This window comes from Mobula hypostoma, chromosome 13 (genome assembly GCF_963921235.1).
Source record: "Mobula hypostoma chromosome 13, sMobHyp1.1, whole genome shotgun sequence".
NCBI lineage: Eukaryota > Metazoa > Chordata > Chondrichthyes > Myliobatiformes > Myliobatidae > Mobula > Mobula hypostoma.
This window is the reverse complement of record NC_086109.1, coordinates 44,541,054-44,568,180: the sequence shown is the minus strand read 5'-3', so window position 1 is coordinate 44,568,180 and position 27,127 is coordinate 44,541,054. Positions and strand designations below refer to the sequence as shown.

General features: G+C 41.0%; 1 protein-coding gene across 4 annotated transcripts in view; it reads right to left on the bottom strand.

Annotated features, from left to right (window-relative positions):
* Positions 1 to 503: 503 nt before the first annotated feature.
* LOC134355557 (alpha-1,3-mannosyl-glycoprotein 4-beta-N-acetylglucosaminyltransferase C-like) overlaps positions 504 to 27,127 on the bottom strand; it is a 144,980-nt gene continuing 118,356 nt past the window's right edge. For all 4 annotated transcript variants that reach the window (XM_063065593.1, XM_063065591.1, XM_063065590.1 and 1 more), the window contains exons 2-4: positions 20,502 to 20,657; positions 17,959 to 18,109; positions 504 to 7,552 (exon numbers count right to left, since the gene is read on the bottom strand). In XM_063065593.1, the coding sequence (XP_062921663.1) occupies positions 6,396 to 7,552; positions 17,959 to 18,109; positions 20,502 to 20,603 (1,410 nt within the window). In that variant the 5' untranslated portion in view covers positions 20,604 to 20,657 and the 3' untranslated portion in view covers positions 504 to 6,395. The remainder of the gene's footprint in view (positions 7,553 to 17,958; positions 18,110 to 20,501; positions 20,658 to 27,127) is intronic.

Here is a 27,127-nt window from a genome sequence, read left to right as displayed (position 1 = left end):
GAATCAAGTTTACACACAGTAGAAGATGCCTGCAGTCATGTAACAGCTGGCAAACCCATCCCACCAGTTTCCCAAGTGTTCTTCTGTATTTAACAGTTGTACATAATTCAGGTATTCATAGTTTGGGAGGACTTGTAAATGAAACTAAGAGAATGAGAGTATGGACATAAAAATGGGTCAAAGTACAATAGGCTGCCAGTTCTACACCATCCTAGAAAAATATTTTGTTTGGCAAGTAAAATAAAAGATATTTTTCCTCCTTTTTTGAAGCCCTGTCTTAGTGAAGGACATTTATGGTGAAACCTACGACTCAGCTCACATATTCAACCGTACAATGTGATGTAATTGTTGTCAACAACAGAAAGAATCCAATGTAACATCTCAAACTGAGACTGAAGACAACTATTCAAGAATGTGTTTAACTTGTCTAACAATTTAGGAAAGGATTACATACGCAATACTAAGCAAATAAATTTATTCAAATACATTACTGACAATAAAAATTTGCAGTCTTCTACATAAAAAGAAATTCTTTACAGGATAACTGAAATGAAAGCACTAGTCTTAAAGTGCATTTGTAAAAATCTATTCAGAATAATGGAGACAATAAAATCAAAATAAAACGAACAAAAATTGATGAACAATCTTAGAGGATTTGAACAATTACATTTACTAATTGTGCTCATCTATGGAAGAACATAGCAACAGTGCAACGGTGGCAGAATAGATCTCCCAAGAACAGTGCATAATAACCTCAATAGAATAATTTCCCAATATCTCACAATAAAGGGTTTAGAATGAATCCAATGAAACAATACACTCTGTGCTTCAGTTGTATATCCTGTTTACAAAAGCCTAGTTTGTATCATTCCATTTTTATTTTACGGTGCAAACTGTGATGGCCACTTGAGGGTTAATGAAGAGCTGGAGTTGTGTTAGGAGTGACATATCAAACCATAGTTTAAAGAACATCTCCACTGTTGAAAATATACAGTGACTCTGCCAGGACGGTAAAATTCAAAAACTGGCAAACTCAGGAGGATTTTGAAAGGAGAAATCTGAAAATCATCTTTTCCCTGCTGATCCTATCCTGATAGATATTCTGGCTCCTTGTTTTCAAATTCAAAACCAGGTTTGCTGTATTAAACCCAACATACATTATTGGCCCTGTGAAAAGAAAATGTTCTATAAGAAAGTGAAATGATAATAATTTACATCAATTATGATTGTCACCTCTGCATTTTAAAACAGTATTGAACACACGTAGGAAGCCAGTGTCATATTTTGTGTGACTTTCAGGAAGGTATCAACTGATTCACTAAACAAGGCAGTCCAGAGCTACATGGGACTTAGCTCCATGCAGGTCCATTGAAGTAGATTTATTGTCATGAATTAGATTGTAATGCAGCAGTCACTGCTACCTGTTTACAGAAAGAAAAGCTCTGATAAGTCAACAGTTTATTTTGATATGAACGATGTGATTCTATGGTGCAGATTTGCCAGAATTAACCTGACCATAGCTGCTCAATCATGTTTGAAGAAATATTAACACAATGGTACTACAGAACGTGCATCAAGATTGATTTCTCAAAGCAAATTAATTTAAAATTCACTGTGCTCTTCACTATTAAACTTGAGAGATGTGTGACCAAACGAAAAAAAAAATCAATGTTCCTCTGGAGCTTATAGTTATCTTGAGAACATGCAGGGCAAGCTACAAGAAACAACTTTCATGCTTAGTATCTCCACTGAGTATGATAAATGACAGAGCTTCAAAGCCCTAGACACCTGCCAACATGTTATCCAGTTCTTCAACTTAATTCCTACAAAATAACTCTAACCCTGTGGTTCCCGACCTTGTTATGACATGGAATTTTACCATTAACCGAGGGGCCTCTGGACGCCAGTAGGGAACCCCCATATACAATTTAATTTTGCATTTATTCTGACCACCCTGATTCTAACCATCTCCTAGCTGCCTGAAGTGGAAACCTTGGATTCCACATACTATAATCTGTTTTGCAGGTATTGTCATAGTAAGAGTTCACTTTGCTTTTCAAAAAATGTGAAATAATTGTTGATGACAACATTGAGTCTACTGCTGCTGGGTTCTAGCAGTGATTAAGGCTGTTGTGGTTTTTGGATTAAGGCTAGACTTCATAAGACGTCTGTAATGAACTTCACAGGATAAGACACAAACAATGGAATCAAATGGCAGTGTTAGTATGAAATTGCCACTCTAAAGCTACTTGACATAGGAAGTGATCATCTCCAAACATTAAAGGCTTAAGGCATTATTTTAACAAAAGCCATTTGTACACTTTCTTGATCTTTTGTCAATATTCATCTTTTATACAATACGACTGGAAAGTGTCAAAAGCTGTGATGAAAAAGACTAATGGAACAATGTTCGAAGTGATTCCAAATGACCAGACCCATTATTAGCCAAAATAGAGAGGTGCAAGTCTTCCTGGTACCTTCAGCACACTAAGGCAGAAACACATTGTGGAAGGGCAGAACACTGATTGGAGATGAACGATTAACCACAGGTGGTGACTAGTCTGTTGGTTGAAATACTGCAAACATACAGTACTTTGTGATGCATGTATATAGCTAGGGTGCCTAAAACTTATGCACAGCACTGTGGTAATTTTATGTATTGCACCGTATTGTTGTCAGAGGAAAAAATCATGCCATACGTGAGTGGTGATAAATCTGATTCTGATATGGTTTTTTATTGTGGACGGAGAGTGGGAAGGATGCAGGGAGAGGCAAATCATGGTTGGGAAAAGTGGAAAGGAGAGGAAAGCATCAGAGAAACATTCTGTGATGAAATAAACCAATCGTTTGGAATCAAAAGACCTTGCCTGATGCCTCAGGGCTGGGCATGCCCACCCCTGGCAACCCTTCTCTGCACCTCTCCACCCTCGCCATTCCCAACATCCTTCGCTCCTGCCAGATTCACAGACTTGTTCTCCTCTCCACATTGAGGAATACAGTACTGTACAAAAGTCTTAGGCACCCCAGCTCTATTTTATTTATATATATGCTCACCAGTGAATGGAAAGAATCTGGGGCAGACTATAACAGTATTTACGACATTTAACACTACGAGTGTTACTGAGGAAGGATGGATTTCTAGGCCAATCAATCCAATCTATAAATTTTATAAAGCATTTATTTTCTTCTCATCCTTCACCCACCTTCAAATATCAAAGCAGTATTTTCCAGCCAATTTTGTTTAAATAACTACCTGCGAATTACAGACCTTTAACAATGTGCCTGTCATTTGGGAATCATGAATATGAGTTTATAAAGCAAATGAAGTGCAAACTTCAGGACAGCAAAAATAACTCAGGGCCAAGGCCAAGGATTTACATGGAACTACTCATATGAATCAATTGAAAAATAAGATTGTCAAAATGGATGTAAAAGTCCCAAAATTTAAAATATGAATTTGCACTTAGTGATGTAAATCAACAGATCTTTTCATGACCTTTGAAAACACTATTGTCTAAGGTCAGTTAAGACCTCAACAATTCACAATCTATTGGAACACCAAATAAAGCAAAATTCACCCTGCAGGGGACCACATGAACCCTAGGAATTAGATTTCTTCACAAAATGGGTTTGAAACCTGGAGTGTAAACACCATCAATCCTCTGAGCATAATCCCTTTGTAAATCACTTGAGATCTTCACTAGCTCCCCATACATGGCTCCCTGGCAGTTTTTTCTAGGACAGATAGACATCACTGTTGGCATGGATGAAATGGGCTGAAAGGGGACCCCATTCCTGTGCTGGATGATCCTTTAAAAGTAACTTTGAAGATATTTGAAATCTGATATCATCACGGAACGGCTAAACAAACTAATTTTTCTTCTTCTTTAGCCCTTAACTCCGTGTGGACTCATCGGGACACCATCATGACGGCGTTTTTTTTCCAGCAGGCTTTCTTATTTTTACGAGGCTGAGTTGCTAGCTCAACGCTCAATCCAGCAATGATGGAAAGCGTGCAAGGGAGCCGGCTGGATTTGAACTCCAGAGCCTTTGCTCTAAAGCCCAGCGCTGATGCCATTACACCACCAGCCTGCCAACACAAACTACTATCAGCCTAATTTGCCTTCAGTCTCTTAAGCCATTGAAAAGTATGGCGATCATGAAGGGTCAACTAATCATAGCAATGAGTTAGCTTATTTAGACTATAACATATATAATATATATATGATATGTGGAAATCCCATTCCCTGCAGTGGAGAGTTTAGAAAAGTGAGATAAAAGTGATCTAATTTAGTTTGGTAACATAGATCAATTGTTAAATAATCATTTGCATGGTTATAGTCTACTGCTGGATAATCTGATCTGAGAAATTGAACACCTGATAATGTTTGCATGAGCAGATGTAATCAAGTTTTTAATGGAATTAAATAACCATCACTTTGGTTACCACGATAATGAGCTAATCTTGGTACCTTCTTGTCGGGGTACAAACAAACAGGCCTCAACACTTCATACACAAAATGCTGAAGGAACTCAGCAGGCCAGGCAGCATTTTGTGTGTGTTGCTCAGGTTTCCAGCATCTGCATCTGCAGACGTTCTCTTGTCATATGATCGACACTTCCTAGTCACTTTCACTTACAGGATACTTCACATGTCTGAAGCACCTTTTGTATTTCTGACTAGCAGCAAAAATGAAAGCAAAATCTACTGTATATTTGATTGACAGATACAATGGTCTGAATGCATCCAATCTGAATCCATCTCCATGGAATAGTAAAAAACTAAACTAAGGAGATTCATCTTGAAAAAGTTAACTGTCATACAATGCAGCAATATCTAACATTCATGAACCATAGCTGCATTTAATATCCAAATATTTGAACCACACTTCTAACTAAAAAAGCACAAGTAAACAATTCCTTATTTACAGGATATCATGAATAAAGATCTTATTCATAAAGATAAAGATCAAAGTTATCTTGAAAACAGCAATGATCACATAATTTATGGAATATAACATCAAGGCATTCTTTGAATCATGGTGCAAATACTTATACAAGTATATATAATTTTTTTCAGATATTTACACCTATTGTAAAGGCCATTTTTCCTCCTCTTCCTAAGGTAAGGCAAAGCACACCCAGAACCATTTGAAGAGGAATTGTAAAATCATTCATAAAGAACAAAATAATTTCATTCTCCCTCAAATAGCCTCTAGCAATCATTTATACCTTAAGACTCAGATACTGAGTTGGGGACATTCCTAGCCATGGCTAGTCATATTAGGATAACATAAGTGACAAGACACTCAAACGGCCACTTTATTGTCCTTCCTTATATTGTGAACCTGTAGGAATGCCAATCTTGAGGCCATGCTACTCAGAGACTTGTGCTAATTTTGTTTTGTGAGTGTATGTGCTGTGGGTGACTATATGTACTGTGTTTACCTTATACCCTGGCTCCAGGAAGAACAATGTTTAATTTAGCTATGAGGTTGAATAACAATAAACTTGAACTTGACTTGTATCAGAATGTTCAAACCTTCCCTTTTGGCGATGATTACAGAGAGTTTAACTCTTGATGGCTTACATCTGAAAAGATAGGCACAGTGATCTAACATTCATTTGATCAGAACATGGCAGTTACTGCTTTTGTTCAAAAATGATGTTTTGAATTTATTTATATGTCAGATTATCATTGTGCTTATTAATATTTGATTCAGAAGTGATCAGATGCTCACAGTATTTTGGGGAGAGCTTTGTAAAATTTTCACGTGAGCTTTGAAGTTGAATTGACATGCTTCCTGGCATTATCTACTTGACCCAGTCACTTCCTCTCACAACCCATCACATTATTCAGAGTAAAAGATGGAGAGCAGGAGATATCCGTCCAATGAATACCATGACATTCTGATGTCCTGATTAACCTGATTTCATAATTCTGGGCTGATACATTAGCACAGAACACAAAATTTCACACTTTCTCAAACTAGCAATTGTGCTGCATAATAAACTGGGAAATGAGCAAACGGCCTGTTATAATGGTGAGCTTGCAGGTAGCCTGCCATTTGCAGGTGATTTTTGATGGTACATTGAAAGATCACATACAGCTGGAAAGTGCTTAATTACTTATTATATAGCTCTTTTCAGAACTACAGAACTGATGCTGTCTAACACGATATTCCCTGGACAAAGATGAGAGGAAGGTCTTCTGAATCTTCATGAGGTTTTCCCCTAACCACCAATTGCTGAACACCTGGGGTCGGTTTAAGAGATCGCTGAGGATGGCTGTTGGACTACCCAGCCGGACAAGCTCTGCAAATTCACTGATGAGATACTTGCACAGAAAGACAACTCAATACAGGTCACTGAGGAGAGAATGATAGTGTACTTTGTCATAGAGAGGTGGCTTGCTTTGCCCAGATACCAATGCTGCGAATAATTAGCCAGTCTTTTTGGCTGTCTGTAATATATATTCGCACACATTCCACACTAAAGTTCACAATGGCACCTATGTCTTTTTGATCAAACAGTCCATTTTGAAATTCTTTTAATTTAACATATTCTGAACAATCCTTCCCCTTTTGTGTCTTTTTTGGATGCTTTCCAACTTCAACAATCCCAGAATGAAGAATATCGCCATGCCTTTCTTCTGAGCCAGTGGCTACATGGATTCTACTGATGTTCATTGGCTTTACAAACACAATAGTGAAGAAATCTCCAGTAGAGGGCGATTTTCCCCAGAAGTACTCTTCGCTATTACTGTAGGCTTTGCTGGGGTCATAGCTTTCAAAAACTTTGAGGCTTGTGTAGATTGCCGCTGGTGGGTTGTCAGGGACATCAAAGAAATCTTCTTCAAAGTCATCATCCTTTAATCTATTCTCTGTCCCCCTAAAAGAAGAATAATAGCCAATGTGTTGAAACAGGGAAGGCTTAAAACGAATGACATCTTTTTGTGTGAGAAGGCCTCTGAAATGAGTTAATAACCAGTCACATGGCATCTCTTGGTAGAACATCAGTAGAAATTGGGCCAGTCTTGGAAGATCAGATGAGTGGTAAAGTTTTCCAATGTAACCCAGCTTAGAAAATTCCAGTGTTACCCAGTAGGAGCCCGCTTTTGAAGCAAGAACCTTCTTAATTGCAGTTAAGAAAGAGTGGGAACATTGAACATCATCTTCTAGCATTATGTAATAATCTGATAAATTTGCACAAAAGTTGAGCAAGAAAGCATAGTCTACATTTTGTTTCGACCTGAAAGTCACGCGATCAGCTGGATCATTATAATTCCTTTTCAAGCCTTTTAGGGGTGGGTAGTATACCTCTGGGGCATGAATAATGATCAAGTGGCCTGAGATTATATGGTGGGCAAATTTTGTGGCGATGTCCTGAACCACCTGCGCATTCCACTCCAGGTCAAAGTCTGCCAAATGGACGACCACCACCATCTCAGTGAGCTCTTCATTAGTCGATTGTTTGAATATGGACTTCAATGTCTCAAGAAGGTAATTTCCTCTCTTTCGCTTGACAGAAGACAATCCCACTGTAATGTATTCTGTAAATGAAACAGAAGCAAGGTTGTACGATTGTAGAAATATTCTGAGCAACATTCAAATACATTTGAAGGAAATTATTCCAACTGTTTCTATTCTATATAGAAGCAAATTGATTTTATGTAATTAATAACTGGATTGCACAGCTTCCAAATTCTGATCTTGAATATTTTGTTTTGCTTGCTGCATGGCACACAATTTCAATTTGAACCATTTGCTTCCTTTGTTCACTGGATTTTTCTCTGACCATTTGTCTTAACATCAGCAACATACACATTCTGTTTTGGAATTACATGAAAAGTGGTCATGATAACATGATCTAAATCCCCAATTTTTTCTGGGCTTACTATCCATGTGCTAAACATGTTAAAATATACACAAGGTCTCCCCAGTTTCTGAATGACCTGACTTACAGAAGTCTGACTTGATGCAAATACTGCCATGCATTTTTAAAATGTTTTTCAAGCTATTAAATGCATTTCACTGTATTCAATAATTGAATACAGTACATATTCAATTAGTTTAATTATAGGTACTATTAAGAGTGATTATTGAAATGAAAGAACTATAGCAATTGTATACAGAGTGATACAATATGGACTACTACTATAGGAAATAGACATTTGATCTGAGGTGAAATTGGCTGGATAGTTCCCAGGACTTGAACCCTTAGGTAATCCAGGGACTGTCGTTATTCTGGAGCAAAGATTGATGATGCAGTCAACAGAAGTTTATTTTCCTTCTTTATTTGGGTCAAAATAACAACACTTGTTCTAATTGCAAAGGTTTGAAGTAAAAAAGAGTTCAGACAACCCAGCTGTAATAGATGTCTCACTGGCTTGCACAATCAATGTGTCACACTTATATGGGGTAAAGGGAAAAATGTTCTCTTTCTGTCATTTAGTGTACAGCAAAAGGTACTTGATATTACCCTGGACCAATGTCATTGCTATCATCTGAATGATGATTATAATAATAATAATAATAATAACAACAGTAATAACAACCTTTACTTATACTTTTCATGCAGATGACGTAAACTTAGAAAACCTACAGCACAATACAGACCCTTCAGCCCACAAAGCTGTGCTGTACATGTCCTTACCCTAGAACTACCTAGGCTTACCCATAGCCCTCTATTTTTCTAAGCTCCATATACCTATTCAGGAGTCTCTTAAGACCCTATCGTATCTGCCTCCACCACTGCTGCCAGCAGCCCATTCCACGCACTCACCACTCTCTGCGTAAAAAACTTACCCGACATCTCCTCTGTACAAAGTGATCAAAGTACAAACATGAAAATAAAATAAAAAAATAAAAAGAAAGATGAAAATAAAAGACAAAAAGATATTTTCAAAAATAAGGTTAAATAGATAGGCGTTGATCTGGTGCTTAAAAATGTCTACTGAGTATGTATCCTTATGGTTTTAGATACTGAATTCCACAGTTTGGGAGGGTAGTTCAAAAAAGAAGTTGACCAGACAGTCATCTTTTGAAGGAGATTGTTTAAATTTAAGAGACTAGTGGAAGGAGACCTGAGATCTCAAGCAGGATTATCAAACAAATATCATTTTGTCCCAGAACATTAAAAATTGTAAAAGCTAGTAAGAAAACATTAAAATCAATTCTAAAAATTCTACAGAAAGCCAACACAGATTAACTTGTATGGGAGTGATATGTTCCTTCAGCCTGGTTTTGTTTAAAAGCCTAGCAGCAGTGTTCTGAATGAGTTGATGATTGTCAATAGAATGTTTGGGAAGGCCAGTAAAAAGTGCATTACAGTAGTTCAGTCTATTCGAAATAAAGGCGTGAACTAGATTTTCAGCATCATCACATGACTGAAAAGGATGGAACTTTCCAATATTTCTTAAGTGTAGAAATGCTGCTCCAGTCACTTTCTTTCTGCACGATTTAAAATTCAAATCGGAACCAAGGATACCTCCCAGGCTTGCTACTTCTGATTTTTACAAGGGGAGCAAAGTTCAAAGGTTCATTGATTATTAAAGCGTACAATTCTGAAATTCTTCTCCTCCAGACAGCCATGAAATCAAGAAAGAAAAGAATGGCAACACGATTATCAAGCGCCAAATCTCTCCTCCCCACACAAAAATGGAACAGGCACGTCAACCCCCAAATCACTCTCCCCCATACACACAAAAAAATGCGACAGATCGGGCGAAAAAGACAGAATGTAAAAAGACTACAAGACAGAAACAAAGCCTATAGTCCAAGTCCATATCCAAAATGTAGAAAAGCCTGGGTAACATTATGCAGGCACACAGGCAGGCCTTTCCCTCTCCGGTAGCAGAGCGATCCCACCAGCGATCAAAAGGCAGTCTCTACTCTCCATAGCAGAGTGATCGTCAGCGATCAAAAGGCAGTGTTTTCTGTCTGTAGCTGAGTGATCTCACCAGTGATCAAAAGGCAGTCTCTCCTCTCCAGTAGCAGCGCGATCCCACCAGCGATCAAAAGGCAGTCTCCACTCTCCATAGCAGAGTGATCATCAGCGATCAAAAGGCAGTGTTTTCTCTGTAGCTGAGCGATTCCACCGTTGATCAAAAGGCAGTCTTCCCTCTCCAGAGTAGAGTGATCCCACCAGCGATCAAAAGGCAGTCGCCCCTCTCTGTAGCTGAGCGATCCCACCAGTGATCAAAAGGCAGTCTCCCCTTTCTAGCAGCAGAATGATCCCACCAGCAATCAAAAGGCAGTCTCCCCTCTCTGTAGCTGAGTGATCTCACCAGTGATCAAAAGGCAGTCGCCCCTCTCTGTAGCTGAGTGATCTCACCATTGATCAAAAGGCAGTCGCCCCTCTCTGTAGCTGAGTGATCCCACCAGTGATCAAAAGGCATCGCCCCTCTCTGTAGCTGAGTGATCCCACCAGTGATCAAAAGGCAGTCTCTCCTCTCCAGTAGCAGCGCGATCCCACCAGCGATCAAAAGGCAGTCTCCACTCTCCATAGCAGAGTGATCATCAGCGATCAAAAGGCAGTGTTTTCTCTGTAGCTGAGCGATTCCACCGTTGATCAAAAGGCAGTCTTCCCTCTCCAGAGTAGAGTGATCCCACCAGCGATCAAAAGGCAGTCGCCCCTCTCTGTAGCTGAGCGATCCCACCAGCGATCAAAAGGCAGTCTCCCCTTTCTAGCAGCAGAATGATCCCACCAGCAATCAAAAGGCAGTCTCCCCTCTCTGTAGCTGAGTGATCTCACCAGTGATCAAAAGGCAGTCGCCCCTCTCTGTAGCTGAGTGATCTCACCATTGATCAAAAGGCAGTCGCCCCTCTCTGTAGCTGAGTGATCCCACCAGTGATCAAAAGGCATCGCCCCTCTCTGTAGCTGAGTGATCCCACCAGTGATCAAAAGGCAGTCTCTCCTCTCCAGTAGCAGCGCGATCCCACCAGCGATCAAAAGGCAGTCTCCACTCTCCATAGCAGAGTGATCATCAGCGATCAAAAGGCAGTGTTTTCTCTGTAGCTGAGCGATTCCACCGTTGATCAAAAGGCAGTCTTCCCTCTCCAGAGTAGAGTGATCCCACCAGCGATCAAAAGGCAGTCGCCCCTCTCTGTAGCTGAGCGATCCCACCAGCGATCAAAAGGCAGTCTCCCCTTTCTAGCAGCAGAATGATCCCACCAGCAATCAAAAGGCAGTCTCCCCTCTCTGTAGCTGAGTGATCTCACCAGTGATCAAAAGGCAGTCGCCCCTCTCTGTAGCTGAGTGATCTCACCATTGATCAAAAGGCAGTCGCCCCTCTCTGTAGCTGAGTGATCCCACCAGTGATCAAAAGGCATCGCCCCTCTCTGTAGCTGAGTGATCCCACCAGTGATCAAAAGGCAGTCGCCTCTCTCTGTAGCTGAGTGATCTCACCAGTGATCAATAGGCAGTCTCCTCTCTCTGTAGCTGAGTGATCTCACCAGCGATCAAAAGGCAGTCGCCTCTCTCTGTAGCTGAGTGATCTCACCAGTGATCAATAGGCAGTCTCCTCTCTCTGTAGCTGAGTGATCTCACCAGTGATCAATAGGCAGTCTCCTCTCTCTGTAGCTGAGTGATCTCACCAGTGATCAATAGGCAGTCTCCTCTCTCTGTAGCTGAGTGATCTCACCAGCGATCAAAAGGCAGTCGCCTCTCTCTGTAGCTGAGTGATCTCACCAGTGATCAATAGGCAGTCTCCTCTCTCTGTAGCTGAGTGATCTCACCAGTGATCAATAGGCAGGCAGCTGGGGCTCACCTTCCACATTCACCTCAAAGTTTCAATGTCCCTTGTTGCTTTAATCGATGAACAATGGAAGCTTTAACTAGTGAAATGGAGTCGAACATTGGCTTGTGGTAAATTGTGTCAAAGGAAGCACTTAGATCTAGAAGAATTAGAACCAAGACTATGTTGTAATTGTTGCTGAGCGTCAAGTCACTGACAATTTTGATAAAGGTCGCCTTGGTACTGTGCTTTGCTCCAAAATCTGAATGGAAATTTCTAGAATATTGTTCTCATTCAGAAAGCTGCTGAGTTGGTTGAAAATAACTTTCTCAAAAACCCTGCCCAGGAAGGGAAGGTTTTGTTAAACCTAATGCCTCACTAGCAAGGTTTGGGTTTTTAAAGCAGGGGTTTGACAGCCGCATTTTTGACAGCATCTGCGAAAACATCAGTTTCAAGGGATGTGTTAATAATTTTCATAACAGATTTGAAAACAGTATTAAAGAACCCTTAAAAAGTGCGGTAGGGATAGCAAATAGACAGTTCACTCCTTGTTATAATGTTATAGAGTTTTGAATTAGAAATTATTGTAAATTTTGGCATGGTTGCGTCTTTTTACAAAGTTGGCTATAGATGTTACCAGTATACCTAGCCATACGCTCCCTAATGGAAGTAAATTTGTTAATAAATTATTTTGCAAATTCCTCACATTTTGTAGCAGATGCTTCACTGAGGACACTATAGGTTGGGGAAATGTTCAACAGTCGCTTGATGGTTGAGAAAATATTCTTGACTCGCTGATATTCTCTGTAGTAATCTTGGAAAAATGGACTCTCCTTGCAGGGCATATAGAGCATTAAAGGAGGCTAGTTTTTCTTTGAAAATATTACCATGGACGTCTAGCCCAGTCTTCCTCCATTTTTTCTCAACTATCCTGCATTACTTCTCGAGTTCATGGATAGAATTATTTAACCATTGTGATAATTAACTAAGTGATTTCTTGTTAACCCTAAGTGAAGCCACCATGTTTAATACATTTGTCAAGTTATTGTTCAAAGAATCAACTATCTCATTTACCGAGCAGTTTAGATCACATGGGTCAGATAAACCAGCCAGCTCAAAGAATTTAAGTTGTGTTGCAGATTCAAGAAACTATTATTTTAACTCTAATTTCTTTTGTGGTCTTGGTTCCAGGCAGGAAGGCATCAAAGTACACAAAAATGATCAGAGATACTGGTATTAGTCAAAGAGATATTAATAATATGTAACCACTTTGTCATTACTAAATCAAATGTATTTCCAAGTGGGCTCAGTGACATGCTGGGTATAATCTAGGCTGTCTAGTAAGAGCATGAATTTAGCTGCCATAGAGTTTACATTTGAGAGATCATTAATATGATTATTGAAATCACCATCTCGTCATAGTTCAATATACAAGGGGTGATTGTTAAGTTTGTGGCCTAAGGTAGAAGAAGTCAATTTTAGAAAACCTAGCATATTTAATTTTCAACATAGTTCCCTCCTACATTTACACACTTAGTCCAGGGGTCATGGAGCATACAGATCCCTTCTTTGTAGAAGTGGTCCACAGTGGAGGTGATTGATAAGTTCGTGGCCTAAGGTAGAAGGAGATGAGTTATTAACTTCAAACTTTCTGCATTATCACTCAAAGGGTTGAATTGCATGTGCATCTAACGAGAGCCTCTTGGACCTCCAGGTGGTCCAAAGCAGAGGTGATTGATAAGTTTGTGGCCTAAGGTAGAAGGAGATAAGTTATACCGCTCTCGTTATGTGCACGTGCAGTTCAACTCTAAGTGAAAATGCAGTAAGTTTGAAGTTAATAGCTCATCAATCACCCCTGCTGTGGACCACTTTCTGGAGGTCCAAGACACCGACTTCTACAAAGAAGGGATCTGTATGCTCCATGACCGCTAGACTAAGTGTGTAAATGTAGGAAAGATAAATGTGCTAGGTTTTCTGAAATTGACTCCTTCTACCTTAGGCCATGAACTTGTCAATCACACCTCGTAATAGAGGACAAGAAACTGAAAGGGAAAACAGGCATTGGTCTTAGGAGAACAGTAACTGGTAACACAGAGGACAGGATCTGTACCACAAATTTTAAACACGTGTACCTCAAAACTTGAAAAATTGTTGACTGTCAGTTGCATCCAAAATGTTCACAGCGGGGTAGTCAGTTAGCAGGCAATGAAGCTTGTACGTTACGTCAGAGACTTCAGTGCCAGGAAAACATACCGTCACACTTAGTTTTCACTTGATGTTCCTGATGATGGAGTCGCCGATTGTCAGCATTGTTGGAGACTGGGGAGAAGATAGTGGAATCTGTGGTGTCGTGGCAGACCGGGAGGTAGCCTGAAAGCTACCCAACTTAACGTGCAGTGGAGGCAGAGAGGTATCTACTGGGAGTCTGGAGAAGCGTGTAGCTGCCGGCGGTAAGCATCTCACCACTTGAGACTAAGTCCCTGATGGCCCAGGACATGGAGGATGAGCCAAGTGGTCAGCAAGCGAAACTGTTGCTCATCCAGGGCATTGAATCTATTCAGTATTTGGATTTCTTGGTGGAGGACTGGAGCGGTTGGGCCTTCCTACAACCAAAGCAGTGCTAAGCAGGCAGTTAGATTAGATTAGATTATGAGAACACTCAGTCCTCTTTTATTGTCATTTAGAAATGCATACATGCATTAAGAAATGATACAATGTTTCTCCGGTGTGATATCACAGAAAACAAGACAGACCAAAGACTAACACTGACAAAACCACATAACTATAACATATAGTTACAGCAGTGCAAAGCAACACCATAATTTGATGAAGAAAAGTCCATGGGCACAGTAAAAAAAATATTCTCAAAGTCCCGAGTCGATCGACTCCCAAGGCCCCGATAGCGGCGGCAAAAGGGAGAAACTCCCTGCCATAAACCTCCAGGCACTGTCAACTTGCCGATACCTTGGATGCAGCCGACCACAGCGGACCCTGAGTCCATCTGTCCGAAAACTCTGAGCTTCCGAACAGCCCCTCCGATACAGCCTCCCAAGCGCCATCCTCTGCCGAGCACCTTCGACCTCTTCCTGGCTGCTGAAACACGCAAAGCCGAGGATTTCGAGGCCTTCAGCTCCAGAGATTCCGGTTTCCACACAGTAGCAACGATAGCAAAGCAGACATTTCAGAAGTTTTCCAGATGTTCCGCTGTGCACTCACGTCTGTCTCCATCAAATCAGGATTGTGCACGGTCCTCTACTTGACAGATAACAGATATTCATCACCGGAGAGGCCATGCGCGCTGTCGTCGCGCTGCCATCTTCTCTCCTCATGAGCTAGATGATGTTTTGACCCTAGCTCCAAGCTGAACCCAGAGCTTGTTTGGCTTGGCTAGAGTGGCCTCTGAACAAGGAGTTGTGGAAATGGGCCTAATCCAGGAGACAGTCAACTTCACCTCCGGTGGTGGCAGTGGCACCCAAAGCAACTACAGAGTCAAGGAATTGCTCGTCATCCTTAACTTGATGAAGCTGGGATATTCTCCTGTCTAGTTCAGTGATGATTCTTCCAGACATGGTGAAGACAGCCCTCACAGATAGGCGGGGTGGTGTGAGGTGGCATGGCCCCAGTCTCACAATGTATGTTAGACCATAAACCATATGACCTAAGATTAGAATTAGGCCTTTGTCCCATTGAGTCTTCTTTGCCATTCCATCATGGCTGATTTATCATCCCTCTCAACCCTATTCTCTGGCATTCTCACCGTTAGCTTTGGTGCCCTGACTGATCAAGAACATATCGACCTCTGCCTTAAGTATAATCACTGATTTGGCCTGCAGAGCTGTCTGTGTCAAGGAATTCCACCAGTTCACCACCCTCTGGGTAAAGAAATTTTTCCTCATCTCTGTTCTAAATGGATGTTCCTCTCTCCTGAGTCTGTGCCCCCTGGCCCTAGACTACCCCCACCATTGTCTCCACACCCACTCTATCCAGATCTTTCAATACTTGATCATTTTCAATGAGATCTCCCCTTGCTCTTCAAAATTCCAGCGAGTTCAGGCTCAGAGACGTCAAACACTGCTCACAATGCTCCCTTTCACTCCTGGGATCATTCTCCTAAACCTCCTATGGAATCTGTCCGTTGTCAGCACATCCTTTCTTAGATAAGTGGCCCAAAAGTGCTCACAATACCCCAAGTGAGGCCTCATCAGTGCCTTATAACACCTCCGTATTACATCTTTAAATTCTAGTCCTCTCGAAATAAATGCTAACGTTGTATTTACGTTCCTCATCATCAACTCAACCTGCAAGTTACCCTTCAGGGAATCCTGAATAAATCCATTTGCACCTCTGATTTTGAATTTTCTCCCCATTTACAAAATAGTCCATGCCTTCATTCCTTCTGCTAAAGTGCATAACAGTCCATCTTCTTTGCCCATTCCCCCAATCTGTCCAAGCCCTTCTGCAGACACCGAGTTTCCTCAACACTACTCACCCCTCCACCTACCTTTGTATCATCTGCAAACTTGGCCACAAGGCCACTTATCCAAATCATTGACATACAATGAGAAAGGAAGCGGTTCCAACACTGACCCCTGTGGCACACCACTAGTCACCAGGAGTCAACCAGAAAAGGCCCCTTTTATTCCCATTTTTTGCCTCCTGCCAGTCAGCCAATTTTCTATCCATTTTGGCGCCTTTCCCATAACACCACAGGCTCTTATTTTGTTTGGCAGCCTCATGTGTGACATCTTGTCAAAGGCCTTCTGAAAATCCAAATATAGAACATCTACTGATTCTCCATTGTCTATCCTGCTTGTTATTTCCTCAGAGAATTCCAACAGTCAGGCAAGATTTCCCCTTTAGAAAACCATGTTTTTATCATGTGCCTCCAAGTACTTTGAAAACTTATCCTTAATAATAGCCTCCACCACCTTTCCAACCACTGAAGTCAGGCTAGATGGCCTATAATTTTCTTTCTTCTACCTCACTCCCTTTTTAAAGAGTGGAGTGACATTTGCAATTTTCCAGTTCTCAGAAACTATTCCAGAATCTAGTGATTCTTGAAAGTTCATTACTAATGCCTCCACAATCTCTTCACCTACGTACCTCTTTCTGGTACTTAGTCCACCTGATTCAGGTGACTTACTGTATCGGTCTTCAGAGTTCTCAGCTTCCTAAGCATCCTCTCCTTAGTCCTAGCAATGACACTCACTTCTGCCCCTGACACTCCAGCATTTCTGGCACTCTGCTAGTGTCTTTCACAGTGAAGACTTATTCAGTTTGACCATTTATTTGTCCCCCATTACCACCTCTCCAGTGTCATTTTCCAATGGTCTGATATCCACTCTCGTCTCTCTTTAACTCTTTATATATCTGAAAGAAGTATTGTATGTATCCTCTTTAATATTACTGGCTAGCTTCCCTTCTTTTTCTCTCTATATGGATTCTTAGTTGCCTTGTGTTGATTTCTAAAAGCTTCCCAATATTCTACCTTCCCACTAATTTTTGCTGTATTATATGTCCTCTCTTTAGGTTTTATGCTGTCTTTGACTTCCCTTGTCAGCCATGGTTCCCTCATTCTTTCTTTGGGATGAAAGATAGGTTCTGGACTTTGAAATTTACACATTAAGTATCTGATTTCTTCTAGCAACTGTGTTCCCTTTGAAACTTAATAGCATGGTACAAGTAACTGTGGTATCACACAGTCGAAAATTTAGCCCAAGGTGCTAAACTATTACTGGCTTGAGAATCATTTCTTCAGCTAATTCAACACACAGAAAATGGAAGAACTCAGCAAGTCGGGCCCCATCCATAGAGGGAAATTTAAAAAAAGATGATATTTCAGGCCAAGACCCTTCATCTGTCCTCTTAAGGGGTCCTAGCCTGGAAATGTTGACTATTTGTTTCCTTCTATAGATGCTATAGCTGAGTTCCTAAGCATTTTGTGCGGGTTGCTCAAGATTCCAGGATCTGGAGAATCTCGTTTACTTTCAGCTAGTTATTGTGTCTCAAATTGAAATAAAAATTGTCAGATCTTCAGCTGCTTTCTAGAAACAATTAAATCATTTGTTTGGATAAAAGCAACTTTTTCCAAAATTCATGTTCATGTGCACATTAGATAATGGTTCCTGCTTGAGACTAGATACACATACATATCAGTTCATTGCAATCTTATCTCTTTATAGTTAACTCATGAGAAACTTTAAGAATAATATTTCTCTTACTCTTTTTTAATAAAGGGTACCCTGCCAAAAATTGATAGGTGATGTTAATGGGCGAAGAAAAATTTATCAGCTCCCTGAAGTTCTGCACGTTTCTCTCAGAATATAGCTGCTGCACGGCTATTTCTTTGGCCAATCGCTTTTCTTCTTCTTCCTGAAAGACAATAGGAAATTGGACAATTATCAAAGATGCATACTTCAGTAATGCTCATTTTATGGGCCATCAGTAATCTTGGCATAAAAAGGAGACATCACATATGAAATATCTCAACATGGCCACGTGAGCCATTTATATTTTTCCCCACAGAGGTAGCTATGGCCGTGGAAATGTCTGTTTCTGGAGTTAGCAACATATGCTGAAAGGATATTTTAAAACATTTTTGCTCAGTTCTAATTTCCTGTTCAACTAAATACATGAAGAACTTGCATTTCTATTAAATCTAGTTGTAAATGAATTAACTTCAAAGCAAAATTGAGTGATTAAGTTTTGGATTTAAGTGATTTTCTGAAACAGGAACATTGGAAATTAGGATTTTTTTAAAACAATCGTCAACATACACTGAAATAAAGGAAAATATAGGAAATACTCAGCAAGTCAGTCAGCATCCACAAAGAGAGAAACAGGGTTAGTGTTACAGGTCATCATTTTCTATTGCCTTTTGGATTTTCTTTATCTGAAGTACTTTATTCTCAGACTACTCTAAATTAGTTTAGCTTGATTGATGCAAACTCAGCGTGGGCTGTACCCTGAGTATTCTGCTGAGGTCCATGAACATGCTCAATGCTAATGCAACATCCTCACTGTCTCCTGGGTATCTCTGGCCCACGTCCTTTCAAAGAGGAGAAGCATTTGAGATTGTATTGAGAACCTTTGATCCATGTATTGGGAATAATCAGGAGCCGTGCATAAACAGTGCAAGGAGCACACCACCTCATAGACTAATTGGCAACTGGCCCTTCAAGGCACCTCTGCCCTGTCTGTGAAAGAATCTGTGGATCCCACACTGGCCTCAGTCACAAAACAGAAGGGGAAGAATGTTAGGTTTGATTCTGAGGGGCTGCCCGAGAAGAAAAGACAGTATTCTCCATCAGGAAAAGCAAGTAACACATCTGTGTTGAATTCTTCTTTAATTTAGAACATAGAGCAGTACAGAACAATACACGTGCTCTGGACCATGATGTTATGCTGACTTTTTAAAACCTACTCCAAGATCAATCTAACACTTCCCTCTTGCATAGCCCTCAGTTTTTCTTTCGTTTATGTGCCCACGTAAGAGTCTCTTAAATACCCCCAGTGAGTCTTCCTCTACTATCACCCTGGCAACATGCTCTACATACACACCACTCTGTAAAAACACCCATCTCCAACAATCCCCCCTACTCTTTCCTTCAGTCATCTTAAAATTATGCCCTCTTATGTTAGCCATTTCTGCCCTGGGGAAAAGGCTTTGACTGTCCATTGTATCTATACTTCTTACCTCGTACACAAATTTAGTTCTGTGCTTCCACAATAACACTACAACATGGAACAAATTTCTGAGGGCAGGCTTGTTTTTGGTTCTGCTATTATCTTTGTAAGAGTGACAAAATGTCAGGCCACACAGAAGCAGCAAGTAGAGCTGGCAATCAAGAGTTAATCCTGATCTCAAGTGCTGTCTGTGTGCAATTGATGGCTTTGGATATGCCTGCAGTTGTAAATGTAACTATTATGACTAGTAGCTAATCTTTGGTCAATCTTTCTGAAACCTCTTCAGGATAATATCTTACAAAGGGCAAGGTATCAGCTGGCCTTCTTGTTCAAATGTCAGCTAAATGTTCAGGACGACTGAGATATTCCTTCGAGAGAGAGGTTTGGAACTTGGGTAAATCAATATAGCAGGAAGGAGATTTGAGCCAGACATCAGTTTGGGTTTGGGTGAAATAACTATTCCTCTTACTACTGGGATAGCAATCTGACTGGGCTCGTTGTAATATTATTACAAATAAAGACCTCTACTTTGGTGCAGAATCTGGCAGGAAAGTTTCGAAGGTTTTATGTCAATGGAAATTAAAAGTTGTCATTTAAAGTTAAAGTTAAATTGGATAGATATATGGACAGGAAAGGAATGCAGGGTTATGGACTGAGTGCAGGTCGGTGGGACTAGGTGAGAGTAAGAGTTCAGCATGGACTAGAAGGGCCGAGATGGCCTGTTTCCGTGCTGTAATGGTTAAATGGTTATATGGAAATATGCAGCCATCTGACACATGGTGCATTATAAGGAAACCATGTCAGAAGGTATGAATTACTGAACTTAATTAACTCTGAGCACTACCAAAATTGAAACAGAAAATGGTGAAAATACTCGGCAACAGTGGAGAGGGAAACAAAACTGACAATCCAGGTCAATGACAACCTTGGTTGTGAAGCGTTCAACAAAACTCCCATTCCCATATTAATTTGTTGAAAAACAGCGTTAGCTCAATCTATCTAGGAACACAAGTGTCAAGCCTTTCAAAGACAGGTACATAATGAGAAGTACTCACATAGTGCTCTCTAAAATACTCACCAGTGCACTTCCCTCTTCCTCCTTTATATAAAGATACACAAGGAGGCAAAGAAGCAGGGAGAGGCCAAGAGTAGTGACAGATCGCTTCCAGTAGCATCTCATTGCAGCAGGAGCTTTCCAAGTTGATTATGAGACAGGGCTGCTTTTAGTCTTGCTCTGAAAAACACACAGATGCTTGAGTTGAAATTGGAATCTCCAGGTACACATCCGCCTCCAATTTCACAGATTATGAGCAGAGAAACGGAGGGCATTTCAGATCTTCGCTGTAGTGAGCACAGTAAAAATAACAAGGGGATATTTAAGTGCTTATATTAAGAGTTCATGTTTTCAAGCTCAAGTTCCAATGTTTTGCCATCTGGCTGTACATGTATACAACCAAACGAAACAACGTTCCTCCAGACTACGGTGCGTCCACAAAACATTTATCAGACACAGCACATAAAACAAAATATTACCACACATAAGTTAATAAAACACAAAACAGTGACTTGAGAAACCACGGCGTCAGCATCCATGGAGCCTTCCTCATACTGGGGTCACTGCTTTTGAGGGATCAATACCCTAAGATATAGGAGCAGATGTAAGCCATTCAGCCCATCGAGTCTACTATGCCTTTTCAACATGGCTGATATATTAGCCCTCAATCCCATTCTCCTGCTTTCTCCCCGTAATCAAGAACCTATCAACCTCTGCTCTAAATATACCCAATAACTTGGCCTCCACAGCTGCCTTTGGCAATGAATTCCACAGATTCACCACCATCTGGCTAAAGAAATTCCTCCTTGATGAATCTTTGTCATGATGACAGGGCATGTGAGTGTGGATTTAAGCAGATCTCGCAACACAGTCATCACTTTCCTATGTGGATAGCAACCATCGATGGTCCTTCCTTGATATGTTCATGAGCCTCACCTGAGCGGTTTTGAACAATACAATGGATCTGAGAGCAGAAGACGCCCCACACTGATAATAGTAGAAGGCAACAAATTAGAAAAAGCAGAATAACTTCCCATAGCACTTCAACACTTGAGCCCCATTTCTTCCAAAATGCCTGGAGAGCCAAATACTAACCAAGCTAGATGGTGCCATATTGCAATGTTACATTCCTCTGTACTGTCTGTATCCTCAGCAAAGAGCCAACCCCCATTTTGATCCCTAGGTATGTGCCTTTATTAATACCGGTCTTAAAGCATCCTCTCTTTAACTTTCAAAGTGCATTACTCTAAAGGCAATTTGCACAAATTAGCCTTGTTTGTGGGTAAGAATCCAATACTCTAATTTTACTACAACAATCACTAATGATTTGCAAAAGGATCTGTCAGATTGATCCATTTCTGACCACATTGTAGACTCTAAACCAAAAACCTAGTAGATTGGAAACCTGTTTAATGCAAGTGTGTTTGACATAATTTCTGTCCTATTCCAGGACAGGTGATTGATAGCATGGAAGGACAATCGATATTTTTCTGCTGTGTACCTCCAGAGACTGATATCTCTTAAGGCACTTGTCACCAAATGAAAAAGAATAGCCAAGCAGCTAAATCACTCTATCTTCTCCACTCAGGAGATTGATAACAGGAGCACTGCATACCTTACAGTCTTGAAACAAATGAACTGTATAAACTCCCAACCTACCAAAGTCATAGCTTTCCATGCAAAATGGTGTCCACAGAATATTCTTTGCAACATAATCAGCTCATGATTTGACTCTAATCCTGTGCTAGTCATCTTTCTTGTCCCAATTAATATGTCAGTATATGACTGTGTAACGATAATTCAGATATCTCCAGGTTTAATTGCAACAGAAACTTCATCAGATTCAGGACACATTTTGTTCACTTCCAAATTTTTAAACTTAATTTTTTTAAAATAGCAAAACTTTTATAATGGTGGAGTTTATTTTAAACACAATAGAAATTAGAACTGTACAATTATTTAATCGAGAATGATGAAGGATTGAGGCCACTAACTGCATCAACTGGGATTAAGTTTCTTTCCATTCCAACAGCTACACTTCCAGCAACTAAGGCTTTGCTTTATTACATTACGATGAAAACATTTTACAGACTCTCCTGCCTCAGTCAACAATACAAAAAAAAAGTTTTGCTCTTTTTGATTGGACCAAACCTTTGGATTAGGAATGATTTGCCTTCCAAATTTGTGTCACGTCCTGAACGTCGTTACTAATCTATGACAGATAAAATAAAGTACAAATACATAACCCTCAAGTCATTAGGAGAAAATTAATTGCCAAAGTGATTTTAAGGGTATTATTGGTTCAGTGGTAATACTGTTGCCCAGGATGGTACTTAATCAAGTGAAGTCTCTAGATATTAAAGCAGAGAGTTTAGTTGCAATGATCAAAGAATGTTATACTGAATTGTAATTTACACATGCAGATTTTTTGGCAGGGCAACATACAATTTTCCTTTCTACTTTATGATGTCCTGCCTTACTTCCATTCCTCTAAGCCATACATTTAACTCTCTGTCAACTCTGCACACTAGCCGCTGCAGTGAAGCCCTGTCTCTGCATCAAAAGTACAGAATTGTCTGTGAAAGGTTCCATTGATTCAATCAGCATTACATTGATCATACAAATCAGGTACAAGGGCAAAGCTGGATCAATATTTCTGCAGTGCTTTTAGCAATCAGTGGGAAATAGGAGAAATGCAGGAACACAATAGGAGTAAACCACCTTTATCTATTAGGCCTGCCCTGCCTTTCAATTCGTTCATGGCTGACTTACGCTGACCTTAACTCCTCTTCCATGCCAGTCCCCCATTTTCCTCAGTACCCCTATCTTTCAAAGTTTTATTTACCTTGCCTTAAATACTTCTAATCATCTGATCTTCACAGCTGAGGTGCTCCACCTTCTGAAAATAAATTTCTTTGCACCTATTTTAAATGGAAAAAAGCCACCTCCTAATCTTGTAACTATATCCTTTCATTCAAGACTCTCCCACTAGTCTCAAAATTCTACCCTGTCAAACACCGTCCCGATAACGTATGGCTCAACAGGTCACCCTTCTGCTAAACTCTAAAGAATACAGACCTAAGCTGCAATGTCTCTTGATTATATCACCTCCTTCACTCTGGTGAATCATCTTTGCAAAACCTCCAAAGTTGCAATATCATCTTTTGCCATATTCCATACGTGGCTTCAGCAACACTCCGTATCACTTGTGATTCCTCCCATCAACTTCCCCACGTTAACTTCCAATTGCCAAGATTCTGCCCAATGACTCAATCAGCAAGTTTACACTTGCTAGAAATTGTACCCACATGGCATGGAAACTTGATATGACTTGGAAAAGAAAGAATGCAAAACTAGTTTAACTAGAACAAAGCAATACTGAAGCCAGAGTAAACTTAGGTTCAAATGACATTCATCAGTATTCCTCATCCTTATCAGTGCTGATCAAAACTTGTTAGTGGATTTTACATGATTTCATGGGAACTTTTGTAGAACTTATCAGAATAAGTTGAAGGAACTTGGCCTTTACTTGTTGAAGCGAAGGAGGATGAGAGGTGACCTGATAGAGGTGTATAAGATGATGAGAGGCATTGATCGTGTCCATAGCCAGAGGCTTTTTCCCACAGCTGAAATGGCTAACACGAGGGGGCATAATCTTAACGTGCTTGGAAGTAGGTACAAGAGAGATGTCAGAGGCAAGTTTTTTCACACAGAGAGTGGTGGGTGCATGGAATGCACTGCTGGTGATGGTGGTGGAGGCCGATACAATAAGTACTTTAAGAGAGTCTTAAATCGGTACATGAAGCTTAAAAAAAATAGAGGGCTATGCGGTAAGGCAGCGGTCCCCAACTACCGGGCGCGGACTGGTGCCGGACCGCAAGGCATGCGCTACTGGGCCGCGAGGAAATGATATGATTTGGTGATATGAGTCAGCTGCACCTTTCCTCATTCCCTGTCACGCCCTGTTGAGCTTGAACGCACGCGAGGTCGTTACCCGCGTGTCATCCATGTCATCCACGGGAAGGAGATCAACTCCTCGAGCTTGCAAATGACGGCGGGCTGAAAAGTATGCTTGAAGTAACATCTCTGCCGGCATTCTGGATCAAAGTCAAGGCTGACTATCCTGAGATAGCTACGGAAGCACTGAAAACGTTGCTTCCATTTCCAACATATCTCTGCGATGAATGTAATGAAAACTAAATTGTGGAATAGACTGGACATAAGGAACCCCCTTCGAGTATCGCTGTCTCCCATCACCCCTCGATAGGACCGCGTTGTTGCAGGGAACAAGTATTCAGCCCAGAGCTCGCACTGATTCAGCAATATTGGTGTGTTGCAATGATTTTATATGTTCATATGAGGAAAATATGCGGTGTGTGTAATATCCAAACGTTACTTAAAATGTTATGATGCTATTATAAGTGACTTATATAACCATATAACAATTACGGCACGGAAACAGGCCATCTCTCCCCTTCTAGTCCGGCCGAACGCTACTCTCACCTCGTCCCACCGACCTGCACTCAGCCCATAACCCTCCATTCCTTTCCTGTCCATATACCTATCCAATTTTTCTTTAAATGATAATATCGAACCTGCCTCTACCATTTCTACTGGAAGTTCGTTCAACACTCATTTCAAGCTCCCCTGATAATTGACTTATCGCTATTTTCATGCGAGGAAAATATGCGCTGTGTTTTAATATTAAATTCGTTAGATAAACCCTATTAGAAACGAAATTGAGTGTATTAGCCACTTATCGCCGATATTCCAGTCGTGATTAACACCCCCCCCCCACCCCCGCCGCCAACAGAATCGGCAAAAACGATTTTTAAGAAATCGGGACTGTTACGTACCCCGTAACTGGGTTGCCAAACCAGCAGAAATGGATCACTCAGTTGGAGTCTGGATTACTAGAACTAAGAAAGTTTTATTAAAGAAACAAGCAACACAGTACTCTAATCAAAAGGATAATGAATGCAACAGATCAGCAATGATAAACATACATGTACACAGAATTCAGATAACAGGATCAATCAAGCTCTATCGTTGTCTAGGGGTAAATGACCAGTTTCAAAGTGACGCAAAGTTCAGTTCAATTTAGTTCAGTTCAGTTCGCAATAATCGCTGCCGTGGGAGATGGACAATGGGGGGAAGGAGAGAGAGCGCAAAACGAATGAATATTCAAAACAGCTTCCACACAGACCTTCGCAGTCAGCTTTCGGGCGAGTCCTTTGTGATGTGATCTGAGGTCACTGACCGTGACCCCTCCGTTTCCAGATACGATCGTTTCCCTGTGGTGAACCTGGCACCCAGGCAAGGGTGGACACACACCAGGTTCCCGCCGATCGTACCTTTCCACCCTGAGCGTCTATGGCTTGATCCCGCGATCAGCCGTAAAAAAAGCTTCCCACCGACTTGTGAGAGACGCACCGCTTCCAGGGTCTCGTTACCTCGGGTGTCGTGTGGGTCCTGCCTTAGTGAACCTGTCCCTTTTTATCCCCCTGCTGGGGTATCGCCTGTCCATCACTTCAAACAGTTCAGGGTTCAAAGGGGGGAGCCGCTCTTGACAGCTCTCTCCTTCTGTTACTCTCTCTCCCGTCCCTTCATTACACATCTCCAAATGCTGCTCCATTGTTTTCCTTATCTCTCTCTCTCTCCTGAAGACAGGTGGCAGACCGACTGCTGATCCCACTGTGCCAGCACAGGCCAGCTAACATCTTAATCTATGTGTATTCTTGTCATAGGACGTACACGCATACACAAGTTACGCATGCGCACTGGTGCCCGCACAAGGCTTCATGGTCATTGTAGTCTTTCTCGGGGTAAACACTACGTATTTGACTGCTACTCTTGTACGTTGGCAACCCTAACCACAACCCCCCACCCCAATCGGCCGGTCCGTAAGAATATTGTCAATATGAAACCGGTCCGCAGTGCGAAAAAGGTTGGGGACCCCTGCAGTAAGGTAATTCTACGCAGGTTCTAGAGTAGGTTGGCATAACATTTTGGGCCGAAGGGCCTGTAATATGCTGTAGATTTCAATGTTCTATATTCTAAAATGAGCAATAACCTAGTTTGATTCCCAATTCCCATTATGTTGTTGGGCACATGGCCAAGTGGTTAAGGCGTTTGTCTAGTGATCTGAAGGTCGCTAGTTCGAGCCTCAGCTGTGGCAGCGTGTTCGTGTCCTTGAGCAAGGCAGTTAACTACACATTGCTCCAGTGTCTTGTGTGAGGAGTGGCGCCCCACACAGACTTCCAATCTGCATCTTGTAAGGCATGAAAATGCCCAACGCAGGCCTCTCATGGTCTGAGATGGTGTTCCCTCCCTCCCTCCCACAATAATCTCTGGAGTGATCCCATCCCCCATACCAATACGCCAGTTTCTGCTCCTAATCCCATCTCATTTGTAAATTGGTTCTGATACTTCCTCCCGACCTCCCAAACAAACCAAGCTTCACAAGGAGAATCAGCAGAATCGTACAGATCAAATGAGGCCTTTGGTGGCAATTGTTCGTTTTTTTTGTAATGGAATAGAATTTTTACATCTTCCTATGGGGGAAAACAAACATCAGCATCTACCCATGAAACAGACAAAATATATATAGACTATATCCAATCCTTAATGATAATAAAAATCTCTCCATA